The sequence below is a fragment of the Micrasema longulum genome, unplaced genomic scaffold (assembly GCF_059751315.1).
Source record: "Micrasema longulum isolate JH-2025_06_02 unplaced genomic scaffold, ASM5975131v1 h1tg000704l, whole genome shotgun sequence".
Lineage (NCBI taxonomy): Eukaryota > Metazoa > Arthropoda > Insecta > Trichoptera > Brachycentridae > Micrasema > Micrasema longulum.
Window position 1 is genome coordinate 34,646 of NW_028277900.1, and position 16,604 is coordinate 51,249.

The following is a 16,604-nucleotide window of genomic DNA, read 5'->3' on the forward strand; positions in this document are numbered from 1 at the left end:
CGAGATAGAAAGTAGCTTGTATCAATTGCCGATCCTCTTAACTATCACTATGAAGAAAATGATGATCCGTTAGTCTATGACGACGTAGCATCGTTATTCTTTTTACAAATCCGTAATCCTACTACAAAACCACAACGAAAAGCAAACCAAATTAACCATAGATAAAGCAAGTCAATTGTAGAAATTTAAAGAATTAATTTCAAATCAATTCTTTTCCCAACTTACCGCCTGTACGGTTGCAAATAATGTTGTTCATTATTGATACATTATGTAATTTTTCATTGTACTTTTTTTTATTTTAGATGAAAAATAAGTATCCTATTTTACTTCTAATCTCTCCGGATAAGGATAGCATAAGGATAGCCTTATGCAAAAAAAATATGTCAATCGGTTGCTCCGTTGAGACGTGAAGGAAACACAAATAAACAAACACAGGAGGGGTGTGCGATATGTGGCAGGTTAAAAATATGCCCGTTACATAAGTAGTGCCTAGTGTATAAAAAAATGGTTTTTTGAATGTATAAAAAAATGGTCACAATAAACACATTACAGACATAGCAGACAATATCCCCAAAAGCTGGATAAAGGGCGACGCAATAATTTCAATAAGTAAAAGTCACACATCATAATATAAATTTATTTATTTAAAATTTCTAGGAAGCACTTTAAAAGTAACATTTTATGCATCGATATTACTTTATGATTGATTTGTGTATTATATCTATATACACAATTTGTCGAGTTTCCTTCGCGTACATAAATTCAATAACAATTTATCTCAATAAATAAAATACACATTGCGACAAATACATGCTTACACTTGCTAATTTATTAGTAGAACATTAAACTAATTGGAAAAGCAACGAAGAAGACTGGATAGATAAACCAGATCTTAATTGATCACTATGACTGCTCCTTGTAAGAGATAATCAACTCAACTCAAACTTTTTCAATGTTATCAATGGAAGCTCTATAATATAATAGAAAATAGCTTTTTACCACCATGACACAAAAAAACTCCAGAAGAGTGCTTTCAGACTGGAATAATTTGACAAACATGGTTGTTGATCTATTATGATCAAGCAATTTAAAAACAGCTTAGTTTTAAAAAAACTAAAACAGCACGAGATATAGGCGTACTGACAAAGGCTGATTACACTCCCATTTATGAGTAATGGTTTAATATTTTATTTTTGTTTGTTATGGCACTACGGTACATAGTGTAATATTGATATAAAAAGTGCATGTTAATTTCACATAGATTTCAATATATGTACATTATTTGTAAAAAATTATGCTCGCTTAAAATATTATGTAAACTTTTTTTAATTGACGATGCATAATATTAAAAAATGCATTAACTTTGCTAAGTTCAAAGGATACAAAACAAGTATCCATCAGGTAATACTGAAAATTTTGCCTTTTAAATAAGTTTTTTTTCTTTTTCATACACTTTTAAAATTACTGAGCATTATAAAAATAATTTATAGTATTCAGCGATGAATCAATTACATATAAAATTTTTGGTCAATAAGCATAAAAACTAGATTACATTTATGTAACAAAATAAAGATAGATACACTAATATGTAAACAAAAAGAAATAAATACATTTATGCATCGACCTATTAATACACATAGACGCGCCGTGCCCTATTGAGTAAAATATTTAAAAAGGTAGTGACACGAAAATGCACCCATAGTTACCGATTTTGTTTACTAGGGTGGCATTCGGGGAGACTGCATATACTACCAACAATTAGAGGATATCCATTTTTGGTATGTAAAAAAGTTTGTAATTATATGTTTACAAACGGCATTAATTTTTTATAGATCCCAATTATAATTTCTACCCATTTATTCATTTTTATTGGATTTTGGGGAAAGCTGAAATAATATTAACTCACAAAAAAACTTATTCCTACCAGTGCACTCCTGATAGAAGAGCTTCGCTATTGTGCCAGTAGGCGTAGTTTGACATTTACAAGAAAACATAATTAATCATTTATAATTATATTTGAGTATGAATTATTTTAAGTTTTGTTTACAAGCAGGCATTTCGGTTTCGATTCTAAACATCAAGCCTAACATCACACCCGGCTGGCGGTTTAAGTACAACTAAATACACGTTGGGCATGACTGAGCGTTAAGTGTCATCATTATTGAGGGCTCAGGGCGCGTCTATGCATTTATGCCACCAAAAGACATTACTCAATACATAATGTTCTGAATTAAAAAATCTACAGTTTGAATGTGGAAGGCGAGATTTAGGATCAAAGCTGCATTCGAATATGGAAAGTTTTTCTTTATCATTGAATGTTTTTTTTTGAGAGGGTAATTGCAAATGGAAATTATTATATTTGTAATAATAGCGATATTATTAACAGTAATAAGAGTTAAGTAAATTATTTACACGGGAAATTCGAATTGCAATTAATTATTTATGAAGGTATACAGTAAAACCCATGTTTTACGTTTATCAAGAGAGCAACAAAAAAGTGTAAAACTGAGGAAAAATCAAAAGTGAGGAAATTAAAAATGTACAGAAAAAATGAAATTACTAAATATACTGCAGAAAAATTGTAAGAACTGACATAATTGGGGATTATTCATATTTACCGATGATTTAGTTAAATCAAGAAATTCTATAATGTGTTATTATTTATTGAATTTAAAAAAAAAACATGTAATTTTAGGTAGGTACTCAACCTTGAAAACACGAAAATAAAAATTAAAATTAGCATAAAATGAATACAACGATTTTTTCCCTTAATATTGGGAAATTTTATTTATATGGTATCACCTTTTTGAATATGGAACCACAAAATTTCAACTGTCATTTATATCGCGGCAAAACTGTTTCACACTTTTATAATAACTGTTTAAACTATCTTCATTATTTTTATAACTTAAAATAATATTTCTATTGCAAAATTTATAAACTTTCTGCATCGTAATTTGTTGATGTAAAGACTTTGTTCTTCCTAAACATGCGTCAACTGCATGTCACTATTTAGTAAAATGTCAAAATTAGACACTTAAACAAAATGGTCAATTTGAATTTAGTTTGAGACAATAATTTACACATTTACCTCGATTTTATTCTCCATTCACGCGGCGGTGCGCGGCTCGTTGTCTTTGGACAGATCGAATGAGTTAAAAGAAAATTCAACGTAATACCGGGGTTACAAAAAAAAAAAACCCGTTAATTTGAATATGAATGTATGGAAAAAAATGGGACCTAAATATTTCGGTGTAAAAAGCGGGAAAACGTAAAATCGAGGAACGTAAAAACGAGGTTTTACTGTACATATTTAAAAATGTGAATATCAGAATAAATCTTGTCGGAAACAGCTCAGTGTGTCATCCAACATGACCGTTAGACACCGAACCACTTGAAGCAATGCAGCCACCAATAGAGATATTGAAAGACTTACTAATTTGTTATTTTGCGTAGCGACAATCGCGTTTCGACTATTACTTATTGCATTATAAGGTTTCTTCATTTCACTAGAACTACTGAAGTTCAGAATATCTCTGTTCTCAGTCAGTTGATCAGATACCGCACATTCAGTTTCATTGAACCCCGTAGAATACGAATTATTATTATTATTTAAGTTCTCATTCTGATTAGAATCTATCACAGACTCAGTACGTTTATTAACAGATCCATAACAAACAGCCGTTCCCACATCGTTCAGAACTATATCACAAACACCAGGAATGGCTCTCCATGCGGAGACATTTGGACCCGTCGCGTTTGACACACCATTTTTACTATCACAATTACTGGGAAACGGGTGCACGTCAACCGTCACATCAAATTTATTAAAAGAATTTAAACTACGCGAAGAAGAAAGTTTCCGGACTTTACTGTATGATTTTTTTATGGAATCCGCATCTACTTCCAGATTTCTTACATTGACTGAATTTTGCGGAGCCGGCATATTTTTTACATAGCTCCAAAATTCGTTAGACTCTACGTCGTCTTTTAAATTTTTCAACGAATCAGCCACATTGTATTGATCGTTATTTCCGTCGCACGATATAAAAGTAGTGCAGGAGTTGTTATCGTCGAAACTGCCATAATTCCGATTCACTTTTATTTTTCTAGGGGATGATGGAGATTCAACGTAGGCACTAGGGTTGGTATTCACAAGAGAGTTTATCTGCCGAAACTTGAGTAAATGCCTTAAAATTTTGTGAGTTTTGGCGAGTGCGTCCTGTAATCATTTGGCGACAATGACCACATCTTCAGGATTCACTCCGGATGCTTCTTCTTCCATAGGATCACTTTGTGGTACTATTTCGGAATCTTGGAGAAGGCACAACTGGAAAAATTAAGATAAAAATTATTTATTTATTTGTTTTTTATTTATTATTCACTTGTTTAAAAATTCACAAACTTATTATGGTTTTTAGGCTGTGCCCGTCTTAAGCCATAATAATTAACAAGAAAAAATAAACATATTCAGTAACCTAAAATAAATAAAAACTGCATGACATATAATAGTGATATAAAGAATAACAATCCAAAAAATAATCAAATATAAATTTTACAACATAATGTATTTAGTTACAGACACAATCAAATATACAAAACAATAGAATTATTGAAATGAATAGAAAATAGTACAAAAACAAATTTGAAATAATAATTTAAATATGGTTAATAAAGTTTAAATTTGTTCAAGTAATAAATAATGTAACCAAATAGCAGTTTATACGAAATTAAACAAAAACTTTTAAATATATTAAAAGTATGGAAGGTAGGCAGATTAACATGGATTAACTTCACTAATTTACAATGTATGTTATAATATTTGAGTTTGTCCAAATGTTTGTATACAAAAGACTGGATTTCACCCCCTCGGGAGTCGTTAAGATCAACAAATTACAACAGGGATGGAGAATACCTTAAAGAAGGTAATATGGATCCAGCCTTTGACAGGTCATAAGCCCTGTAAATGCCTAGACTTCCATATTACTTTATTTAAGGTATTCTCCATCCCTGTTGTAATTTGTTACAATGTATGTATTACATGATTTAAAAATCATTAGAATGAACAGCAAGAAATACATATAATAAATCGGGTACTTTACAAATCAAATTTGTTTTTACTCCTAACTCGTATGGATTTAATTATGTATAGTCATACAACTTCCTAAGATAAACACTCTAGATGATGTTTTGATTAATCTGGATTAATAATTCGAACCCGTCTTTCTCATTTATAACACAAAACAAATATACAAACATCTTTAATTATACTAGCATGGTTCAGTTATTCCGATAGCAGTTTGATACAGATTATCTCCACAAGTAAACTTACATTTGGGTGATCCAGACTGAGATTCCTGAAGTCCTCAGCAAAGGACAGGATATAGAAACAGAAAGATAGCGCAACCACCCACTCTGACGCAGTGGAAGCGACATGATAGTGCCAGCCACCATCGCCTGGATTCCACTTTCTCGGGTTATTTCCTGTTCGAATTGGTAAAAAGTTATTTTCAAATGCACATAATTTGTATTTCGATGGAAATTACTGTAAAGAAAATAAAATTAAATAATCTGTATTTTTATCGGCCTTTACTTTCTGTCTGTAATCTGTATTCTACCATGCAAGCGGTCTCGGGTTCGATTCTCGACATGGTTGATATGAAATATTATTTAAAAGGGTGATTTTACACTAGAATATTTCATAATCCCTAGACTGGTAGCTGAGGCGTAAGACTGATCACCTTACCTTCATGTAACAAAACTTATAAAGATACGCCGAGATTGGTGTACCAATGCAGTTCCCTATGCACCGTTAGGTGGGAAAAGGGAATGATGATGATATTTTCATCACGGACGTATAATAAATACAGACACATTATTTCTAAACTAACTACACATTAGGTACAGCAAATATCGCATTGATCTCAACAATTTGAAAAAGAAAGAGATAGCAAATCACGATACACGTGCAATGATTCATAAGGAAGAGATGTTCATATTTATTTCTGTGTAACTCGTAACCATAGAATCAATACTAGCTGGCGGCTGTCAAAATTTTGAAAAATATAGCTAATTATCTACTTATTTTGTAAATAGGATTGGAATTACAGTTCATAATTATGAATGAGGGGTTCAAATTGTCAGTAGGTCACAGTGAGTCACATCTTGCTGGAGGGTGTGATTCTATAAAATGCTGCAAACGCCCAGTTGTATTCCACCGGCAACACTACTGACTAGTCCTACTCGTTAGCGTTCACGTCGCGAAACCCGGGCAATGGGAACACACTCATAACGATATGATCACAGCAGATAACAAGAGGATGAAAGGAGAGTTTCTAGCGCCTCCAGACCAGAACTATCCAGCTAAGGGCAGGTAACCCCGAGAGAAAAATCCACCAGAGAAGGCAATGGGAAACCACTCTGGTCATCTTTTCCCAGGAATCACTATGGCGAGTATATCCAATAAGCAGTTGTCCTGGCTGCGGAATATAAGAGTAGCGCAGGACAGAGATGCTTTCGCTGTAGTGATTGCCAACGTCGGGGGGACCTGACAAGGCACCGCGAAAAGAAGAGTATGAATGAAACGATAAGTATATCCGTTTTGTTTTTCACTGTTGCAGTGCAATTTTTAAAGTATTTTTTCATCTCACACGATGGCATGTTTCTGAGTAGTATCACGTCTGATCACGATATGCGCCCTGTTCTCAGTAAACTATGAAACTAGCCGATTACCTCAGCTTATTCCTCCGTACCAAAAAGTACACTATATTTACGTCTTAAACCCAGTCCTGGTTTTTTTAGTACTAAAACAAGCTGCAGATTATAAATATTATTATAAGATTCTCTCTTTGGAAACAAGTATTTCAAACATTATTTCCGAAGGACTATTTTTCTTTAATAGGATACCATTGACATAGTATTATGTATCACATAGGACATGTGGCGTCCGAAGTGGCCGTTTTTGGCATTATTCATTTTAAAAGGAATCGACCAGTGCTCAAAGTTGACATTTCAGTCATTATGTAAATATCAGCTGAATGCCATAGTGGTTAATTAACTTTTGTATAAGTATTGTATAGAACAAAGAAAAAAAAAGTGTAGAATAAAGCTATGTATATCGCGAAGTTAATAATAATTGTTGTTTGAGTTGATTTCCGCAGAGCCACAGAAAAAATAGCCATTTATAATTATATTACTTATATGTAGGTATAAATGAATGATTTTTTTTTGTAATTGCCGATTAAAAATATCACCGCTCGTCACTGGTACAAATGTATGTTATTGTCAATAGAAATGTTTAAATGATCATAGTACTTACCGTGGAAGTAAACATGGGAGAGTATTCCAGTTGAGAAGAGAATTACAAAAAATACTGTACATAACACAGAAAGTCCAATCCTCAAATAAACTATGCGATAATTTTTAAGAACTGGACTCAGAGCGTGTGATACAAGTGCCTAAAAAAAGTAATAAAAATTGCTTCAGAAAAGATGTTCAGATACACAAAAAACATAAAGGGAATTTATAACATCGAAGCATAATGTAAATGTAATATTTGTTATATCTAGGACAAAATATTTGTTTCAGAACAATGCGTAATTTTTTTTTAAACATTAATTTAACCCCTTTCTTGGCAATATATCCTATAGGATACTGTATTCAGGTCAAATATTTTAAACCATAATTCTGGAAAAAGCAATTTCATTCAGAATGTCATGTCGTTCTCGCAAAAGGATTTAAATCGCAAACATCTACTTTTTGCCAAAATGTGTATAAGACATTCAAAATAAGGAACTTCAGCTCTATGAGAAATTGGATACAAAAATGTTTTTTTTATTTGGACATAATATGATTGTTTTATGATGAGAACACACTCTTTATACCTATTATATTTCTTAACCCGCAAATAAATGTTTTTTTTTGTTACATATTTAGAATGTATTTTGAAATTTAAATATCTATCTAATTAAACTTCGAGATACTTTATTTTATCTACAAAATTTATATTTACATTATCAATATGAATATTGTATCCCTCGGGGTATATTTTTTCTCCCAATATTCATATATTTTGTTTTTGAGATATTTAATTAAAATTTATTCACTGTTAACCATTTTGATATATTTCCTAAATCATAATTAATCTTATAATTAAAACTTTATATTTGAAGCACTAAATTTGCGGTTATTCATTTTAATAAATTAAATAAAAACAACTTTGTTTATAACCACTTAATAAAATCAAACAAAAAAACAAAGTTGTTTTTATTTATTTTATTATAATTAATCTTATTCATTGATTGACTTGGTGTTTATTTTGTAGAACTACATATTTAAACTTATAATATAAGAAATTAAACACTGATTTGAGTCTACTGAACACTTCACATTTGTTTGAAAATGCCCTAACAAGGCGAAACAATTGTCACAAAATTTTTGTTTTTAAAAATTCAATAAAGTGTTCAGTAGACTCAAATCAGTGTTTTATTTCTTATATAATAAGTTTATAATTAATCTTATTTATCACTGTATCATAATTATCTCCGGATATATAAACTAGTGCATCATCTGCAAAAAAGTTGGATTCTACAATCTTTTAGAGATTCACCGATGTCATTTATATAAACGATAAAGGCCCTAGCACCTAAGCCTTAATACAAAGTAAACAATGAATATTTTTGAAATCCTAAAATCCTGAAAGGAAACCTATCCAGATCGTTCTTTTTTAGCACATATTTTTTACACGGCACTGCGTGGAACGTATCCACTGGGTAAAAAGAAGTTCCGGTGTATACTGCACGTATAATATTATGAAAATTATGTTTCCAGAATGTGGACAAAAAAAAAAGCCCCTACATACAAAAATCAAACGTTTTCTATGAAAGTTCCTAATGCCATACAAAATATTAAAGCATGTAATTGAATGTTTATTGACTGGCTGACTAGGATTGAAAAGCTACTGTTATTTTGCTTTGCTGTAAAAATATAAATTGATCTACTTTTCAATACATCTTACCTGAATCCAAAAATAGACTGTTCCAAATCCAAAGCACATAAAAGCTCCTGTGTAATGTACATACTTCACATTGGTTTCCTGCAAAAATAATGTCAAACATACTCCACCTTTATTTTTTGCTATGATAATGTCGACAACACACATTGGTTTTCTGTAAAAATATTGTCAAACACACTTTACGCGATTCCTGCTAAAATCATTTTAATCATGAAATCTTCAAGATTTTCATGGTCTTTCTGATACTGATAGCATATTCCTGGGTTGTTATAAGATATGACAACAGTACTTCTTGCCGATGTTTCGGACAGCAATGTAGTACATATGGATACTGCAATGACAACAAAAAGTGCTGTTGTCTCTCTCTCTAATTGTCTCAACTCATCACAGGTCTTTTGGTCCCGTGGAGTTGGGACTTATGTCTCAAAAGATGTATAATAAAACTGTTTATACGTAAATAAATAAACCCCCAGGGATGTTATTCTGAATCTTCTCGCGGGGGCAGAGAAGATTTCACCTATATATACATGGGGATTTAAATTTTTTGCATGCGACTACACATTGCTTCATTTATGGCCACACTGATGATTAAACGCCAAATTACAAAAATGAAATAGTTTTATAATGAGGAAGTTCAGTGTTTTTTTTCAAATGTTTTATTCGTTAATAGACTGTTAAACTAAGTCAAAAATTTTTTTTTTTAATTTTTACATATCGTATTATCGGCGCTACGATTTTTCAAAGTTTTGTATTTCTGAAATAACTCCGCGTGTGACGTCAGAGGTTCATTTCCGCTTATTCCCATTCAGTTCTTCCTATTGGTCCAGAAGCGACAAGCAGACCGGAAATCTTCCATAGCTCTCAGATCATAGGTTGATTAACATGAACCAGTGACGTCATTTAAAGTAGTGCGTTTTTATCAAAATATTTTTTATTATTTTTTCTGTACATTTTCAAGAAACTTTGCAGTACAATTTAATGCTTTAATTTTTACCCCGCGTAAGAAAACATTTTTTGTATCCAATTTCCCGTAGGGCTGAAGTTCCTCATTGACATTTCATAGTTCGATCTGAACTAAGACAATTTGTTATTAAATGTAAACTTGAATATTATTAATTATAAGTACAATAAACCCAACGAGTGTAGTTGGAGACATCCTGTTATCTTCAAAAGTGAACCAAATACCATCTTGGACGCTGCCTTTTATTGACGGCTGGACGGCGATTCAAAGTGCCACTCAACATCTCACGGCACATAACATAAATTATTATAAAACCTGTTAAAAAAAACAAAAAAAAAATCAAATGGAGTTTTGCTAATTCTACATAATTGTTTTGGGTAACGCTTAAGGTCGCAATAATGTTCTTAATGAAAATCATGTTTGGTTTTTTAATTACGTACTTGGACATTTAATCATCAGTGTGGCCATGTGTGAAGGAAAATGTAGTCGCATACAAAAACTATAAATTCTTACGTTATATACAGTAGAAATCTTCTCTACCCCCGCGAGAAGATGCTGATATTCTTGACAGTAGTTCATATTTGCTGTGCTGATGTGTTCTACCTGAATGATGAAATAACTCTTTCATAAATAATATACATAGTATTCTTGCTGACCATAACATGTTGTTCTCCTAGCTGGTGCAATGGAATGGAGACCGGTTTAGGGTTCCAAAATGTTTTGTTCCTCTTTCACCTCGGGTGTTTCCAATTCCTCTCTTCTTCAGCTGATTTTTGACTCAGTTGCTAGATCTTCGTAAAAAATATTGATGGTCAAACTAGTTTGTGCTGTTTTAACCTTTAACCTATTTGGTATGTGGATGTGAATAAGATCTATTTATTTAGGAAGAATAATAAGAACTTCGCATTCCATTTCATATTGTTATATTTTCTTAGAATGTAGAAAATCAACATTTAATTTTGACAAGTTTTGATTGTTACTGTTTGTAATGAGAGGTTCTGAAATTGTATTAATTAAAATAAAGCTTAGTAAAACAATGGCGGTGTATCTTACTGCAAAGCACAGATTACATTAATATTTTCAAAGAATATTTGCAATTTTATAGTACATTTTTTGCAAATATTAAAATTTGTTCTACTGGTTTAAAAATTTAGCGTCTTTGTGTCAGGGACAATCTATCAAATTGCAGCTACTTAACTCGGAGACATGTAAACTTAATAAAGTATGAACACAGAGATATAATATGAAAAGGATCGTTATCTGAGTATTTACAGAGTATATGATGGATTAGTTAAGTAATATACCTGCTGATGCACTCACCTGAAAGTTAGCTACCATGCTAAGACCCAGGCAGGAAGATGTTCCGAACCAAATCGATATGTCGTTCATTTTTTTGACCGACGACGCGATCGGGTAGATACATCGCATTTCTAATATCTGACGATGCCTTATGTACATCGTGATCCCGACTAAAAAAGAAATAAAGCTATAAATCTTCTTGCGGTCAACGTTGTGTTTATGTGAACGATAGTTTGTCTATGCTGAAGATTAAAGAATCCATTTTATAATCGTAACTTGTAAATCTCAAATATAAGATACCCAATTATTATTCTCTGTATTTCATAGTTACACGCTAACGTCTAGCTGTCCTTATACTTAAATCCTGATTTTGTAATGTGGTTCACAGGGTTAGAGTTACAATTTAATCATATGAATAGTTTCAGGAATACATTTATTTATATTTGTTAGAAAAGTCAAGAATAAATCATTTCCTATATAAGTTTCAAAATTAAGTTGTAGCATTAACCCTGTATTATTTAATTAAATATTAAAAAAAAACTGAATATTAAAAAATATATTGACATGCCTATTACAGTACAGTATTTTTATAAAACACATTTTAGTAGAACAGTAATACATTCAGTTTAAACAGAAAAGCCGTTGCAAGAAGTAATGGTTTGAAATATCTATTGAACAAGTTATTAAAGTTTTATCAAAAATTGACACTTATAAAACACACACGTATAGATTTTTGCTTATGTAATCATGGATTTTTCTGAAATAGAAATAATAATTTATCTATAAAAATGTTAAGTTAAAAAATTAAAAATGTCACAAAAGATATGAAACCACTAGATATCCAAAAGTTTACTTGAATATCAACCATTTTTTATGTAAACATAAAAGTAAAATATATTTTTAAGATTGTAAATTCCAGTTTGAAAGCTAATTGATGTAGATCAATAATGGTATGAAATTTGTTAAAATATAATTATCTTGTTGAAAAATTTCAAAATACTTTATTCGAAATTTATATTCTTGTTCTGAAAAGTGTTTTTTGAATAGGAAAAAATAATATTCAGATTATTAAAAAAATATTCAATAGTATATGTTAAAGGACCATGATAATAATTTAAAAAGAGAGTGCATTTAATAATAACAAAGAATTAATTTAATTAAAAAATGATTCAAGTGACGATAAAAAAACTTGAAAGAAAATTAGTACACTGGCCTATGAATAGTTTCAATATCAATAAAAATGAACAAATTGAATGCTTTAACCCTTTATAGGACACATATTTTATGTTGATTTACGTCTTGCATAAAAAACATGTTTTTTTAAAAGATAATAAATCTATTGCATTTGAAAAGGCTGAGTGGAAGACTAATCTACCAGTGTATGTTTTTGCGATACACTTGTGACATAAGGCTTATTATAAATACAAATTATCAGAAAATAAATACAGTCAAACTAGGTTATAACGATCACGGAAATAGCGAGATCTCGGATGTAACGAGGAAACATTAGTTGACATTTCAGTTCATGGTTTTCTCCATACAATTATTCACTGTTATAATGAGCTACTTCTCGGACATACCGAACAAAAATACTGTCAAAAATTACACAAAATCTTCAATTGTTAAAAACATCATTCTCGACATAAAAACCTAAGTGATAAAATCCAAACGGTCGGCTAACGTAAAGGATAAATATGTCGGGCGTTGGGATCGGGTTATGTTTATGATAGCTATGTCTAAGTACCTAATTGGATTTTTTGTCGACAATATTGAAAAATGAACACACATGGTTTTTAAAAAATCCAAGCTTTGTGAACTTAGTAAGTGCTGGTTCAGCACATTGCTACAATTTACAACCGCTTTTGTAGTTTATGAATGACATGCTTGTTTCGGGGGTTTTTTAGATTTTTTAATGTTCTATGCTTATTTCAATACACAATAAACATTATAAGTGGGTGATGTCAAATGAGTTCTAGACTAGATAAGTTAAAACTTAACCCTTGAATTATAAACATGTCTACTAACAAGAGGAAGTGTCTCTCAATTCGTGAAAAGGCGGCAATTAAAATGTGGAATTGTGTACAAAGTTTTCTCTATCTTCATCCACAGTGTCAACATTGTGAAAAAAAAGGATATTTATTTGTCTGCATTTAAAAAGAATATCACGGACACAAAAAATTTAGAAAGTGCGATCGTACTTATGTCGATGATGCATTGCTCCAAAGGTTTTGTACCCGAAGAAACGTGGGATTTTCTGTCAATGGACCATATTTACTTGTTTACTTAGTGACAATGTGCAATAGCGATTGTATAAAAAAACATTTCTCTGGTATAACGAGCAAATTTAATCGGTCCCATCTTCCTCGTAATAACTAAGTTCGACTGTACATCAATTCTGGAGGTATATTTATGTACCAATTTATTCTAGGTGTCCTAAAAAGGGTTAAATAAATAATAATGTTTTTATGTGCGAAACTAATACATTATATTTTTAATACGAAAGTTTTACTCCAAATTTCATCAGCGTAATTAAAAAATAATTAATCTTCTTATACATACAATAGAAAAGAATATTTTATTGGAAATGATCTGTCAGTCATTTGACTTATAAAGTTTATGGACATAGCTGGAATAAGAATGGTATTCCCATCCTTATTCTACCGCTATGCCTAGGCGTAATTTTATACCAAGTTTATAAGTAACACCCTTAATGTTTATTCATCAATTTTAAAAAATGTTAATAAGTAATTTAGGATTTTACGGTTGGTATAGTAATTTGTTCCGTTACTTGCATTTCTAAACCACATTATTACATTCCTGCAATGTAGTTTATCCTCCATTTTGTTAAGAGCCGAGAGGTTGTTGATTTTCATCAGAGGTGAATGTTTTAAAATAAGAAATCCCCATATAATTATTTAGATAGTTATAGTTACCCTTAGTGAAAATTGAAAAATAATTTTCTATAAGGTTTCAAATATGAATATTACGAATTGTATTATTCTTAATATTGCGGAAATATTTTTCAAAAATGGTAGCTTATCTGATTTCACCACCAAGTGATAAGTATTTCAACAGTGGGAATTAGATAACATAAAAATGTAAATTAATATAGGTATGCATAAATAGTAATTAAAGTTCATTGGTCAAAATAATTAGACACAAAACTAATGTTTGCGACACCTTAAAGATCATTTACACATTCAATCTATTACACACAGTTCATATTCGTCACCGTATTTACAAATCATTGGAGATTATGGAATTCTGCGATTTGACTTCTTTTATACTTTCGATTTGTTGGCGCAGGTACATGATCTTCTGGTCCTGGAGCGTGGCCTTGATTTCCATGTGTCGCACGACTGCGCGTGCGCACTTGAGCTCGGTGCAGACGCGCATGCACTGAAGGTCGCCCAGGGTGTACGCCTCATCGGAGTACTTCTGCGCCTGCCTTTCCAGAACCTCCGCCGGCCAGCCCGTCACGTGCTTCACTAGATCATTGGAGACGTACTTGGAGAGGGAAGGTGAGAGCATCGGGCTTTCGGATTGCGTGAAGTTTCCGTAGGCGCCGGCGTTCTGTATGCCTTCGATCTTGGATTTGGAGAGCAGGACGTTGAGCGGGGTGTGTCGGGTGCCGGCGTCGGCGTGTATGGAGGGGGCGCAGTGGTTTAAGGCCGAGCCGGGACCGGCCAGCTGGTGCGAGAGGTTGCGAGGGAGGGCGCTCACCACGGGAAGCTCGTGCGGTGCCTTGGCGCGCCCCGCGGGGTCCGGCGGGGGCACGCGCCCCGCCGGCTCCTGCACGGGCGTGCTGCCGCCCGAGGACGTGTCCGTATCGTGCAACACCTGCACTTCGGGCGCGTGCTGCGCCGGCCGCCCCGACTCGCGCTGCTCGGGGCGCCGCCCCCCCGCCTCCGCCCACTCGCCGGGCCGGTCCCACTGGGAGATCCCCAGCAGACTGTTGTAATAGTACTTCTTCCCGGAAGAGCTGACGTGCTCCGTCCACACCTCCCCGCAGCCGTAGGATCCGTTTTCGCCTCTCTCGTTTCTTCCGTGCCCCCCGTGATCCCTCTTACCACTCTTGTTTCGGTCTCGTCGCGGCGACATGTTATGTTTCCTTCCGGTTCGCGCTTTTATCGGATTCACCTACAACGGAAATATCCTGCGTATAATTGTCGTTCGAAAATAAAAATGGAAACTTTAATCTTCTGACACAAACCGATGTATTTTAGTACGTTTCTATCGATTTTCGATACGAACAATTCGTGAAATTAACAGCGATCCGAATAATATCGCGAATCAGACTGTTCCCGAAAGGCATTCAATACGTACGTATGACGCATCCGATGTTTATTAACTGCGCGAAAACGCAACTTTCTGGAGAATATGCGGCCGCATCGCTGATGTACGGGAAATCTGGTTCGACGTGTTCCAACAACACAGCCCAGATGTACCTGGAAAAAGTTCAATTGTCAGACTAAATATAATATGTGCGCGGCGTGCGAAACGAGGACGTTTTTCTAAACAAAAAAAGTAATATTGAGAATACCGTTCCTGGTAAAAGTTAAGTTTTTACTCACGTTAGCAGAAATGTCGCCGGGAAAAGAACGAAGCAAATCAAGGGTAAAAAATGAAGAATTTCATATGCCATAACAATGAGTTTCCATTTACGGAAAACGAAAACATTAAATTAATTACACTTGACCGGATTTAAGCAATTGAATCTAAACACCCGATCACAAATAATATTAAAATCAATAAACGTAATTGAAACTCTAGAAATAATTATGAAGCGATTCGCAGCCTAAAAATTTCAATATCCACGGAGTCGTTTTGAAACTGTCATGGTTGATACAGGTTGATAGTTGAAAGCCAGAGATTATTGGTTGAAAACGTTGTCTGCGTTGTTGTTTATTGTCTATGAGATAATACCAATATAATGATTGTAAAAAATGATTCAGCAGCATACTATTTTTTTTTTGTATTCAGTGATTTTAATCTGATAATATGTAGTTTATTTGAAATAGATTTTTGTGTTTTTTTTATCGTATTTTTAAAAAAAAAAAAAATTTTTTAGAATAAATACATTTTTGATCAATTTTCTGTTGATCAATTTTCTGTTGGTTGCAAATAATTTTGTAATGGAAAAAGGAGAAAAAATTGGAGTAGTGTGGATTAGAACCTAGGACCTTCTGATCCGGAATCCACAATACTACTATGGAGCCTCAGCATGTCCCTTATTTTAATTTTTTATAACATCCATGTTATTATTTTTATAATGAATTATTTTTAACGTAGTCAAAAAGTTTAGTGATATGAATGAAATACTAGAAATTG

General features: G+C 32.8%; 1 protein-coding gene across 4 annotated transcripts; it reads right to left on the reverse strand.

Moving 5' to 3' along the window:
• Positions 1 to 623: 623 nt before the first annotated feature.
• LOC148279550 (DNA damage-regulated autophagy modulator protein 2) lies at positions 624 to 16,141 on the reverse strand. 4 transcript variants are annotated; one of them, XM_088229758.1, is made up of 7 exons: positions 15,848 to 16,141; positions 15,600 to 15,721; positions 11,295 to 11,443; positions 9,017 to 9,094; positions 7,319 to 7,457; positions 5,333 to 5,484; positions 624 to 4,330 (listed from the first exon to the last, which is right to left on the reverse strand). In XM_088229758.1, the coding sequence occupies exons 1-7, from the start codon at positions 15,916 to 15,918 to the stop codon at positions 4,229 to 4,231; spliced, it is 813 nt and encodes a 270-aa protein (XP_088085884.1). In that variant the 5' UTR covers positions 15,919 to 16,141; the 3' UTR covers positions 624 to 4,228. The 4 variants fall into 4 exon arrangements, with proteins under 4 accessions (XP_088085884.1, XP_088085881.1, XP_088085882.1 ...); XM_088229755.1 differs by having other exon boundaries at positions 14,561 to 15,721; positions 15,848 to 15,873; XM_088229756.1 differs by lacking the exon at positions 15,848 to 16,141 and adding an exon at positions 14,561 to 15,413.
• Between the last annotated feature and the right edge of the window lie 463 nt (positions 16,142 to 16,604).

Excerpts from the sequence above, each read along its gene's own strand:
- LOC148279550 (XM_088229755.1), bottom strand. The coding sequence starts at position 15,374 with ATGTCGCCGCGACGAGACCGAAACAAGAGTGGTAAGAGGGATCACGGG. Across the intron at positions 11,444-14,560 it reads CCTGCGCCAACAAATCGAAA|TCGGGATCACGATGTACATA; the intron begins GTATAAAAGAAG and ends TTTCTTTTTTAG. Across the intron at positions 9,095-11,294 it reads GCATGGTAGCTAACTTTCAG|GAAACCAATGTGAAGTATGT; the intron begins GTGAGTGCATCA and ends TTATTTTTGCAG.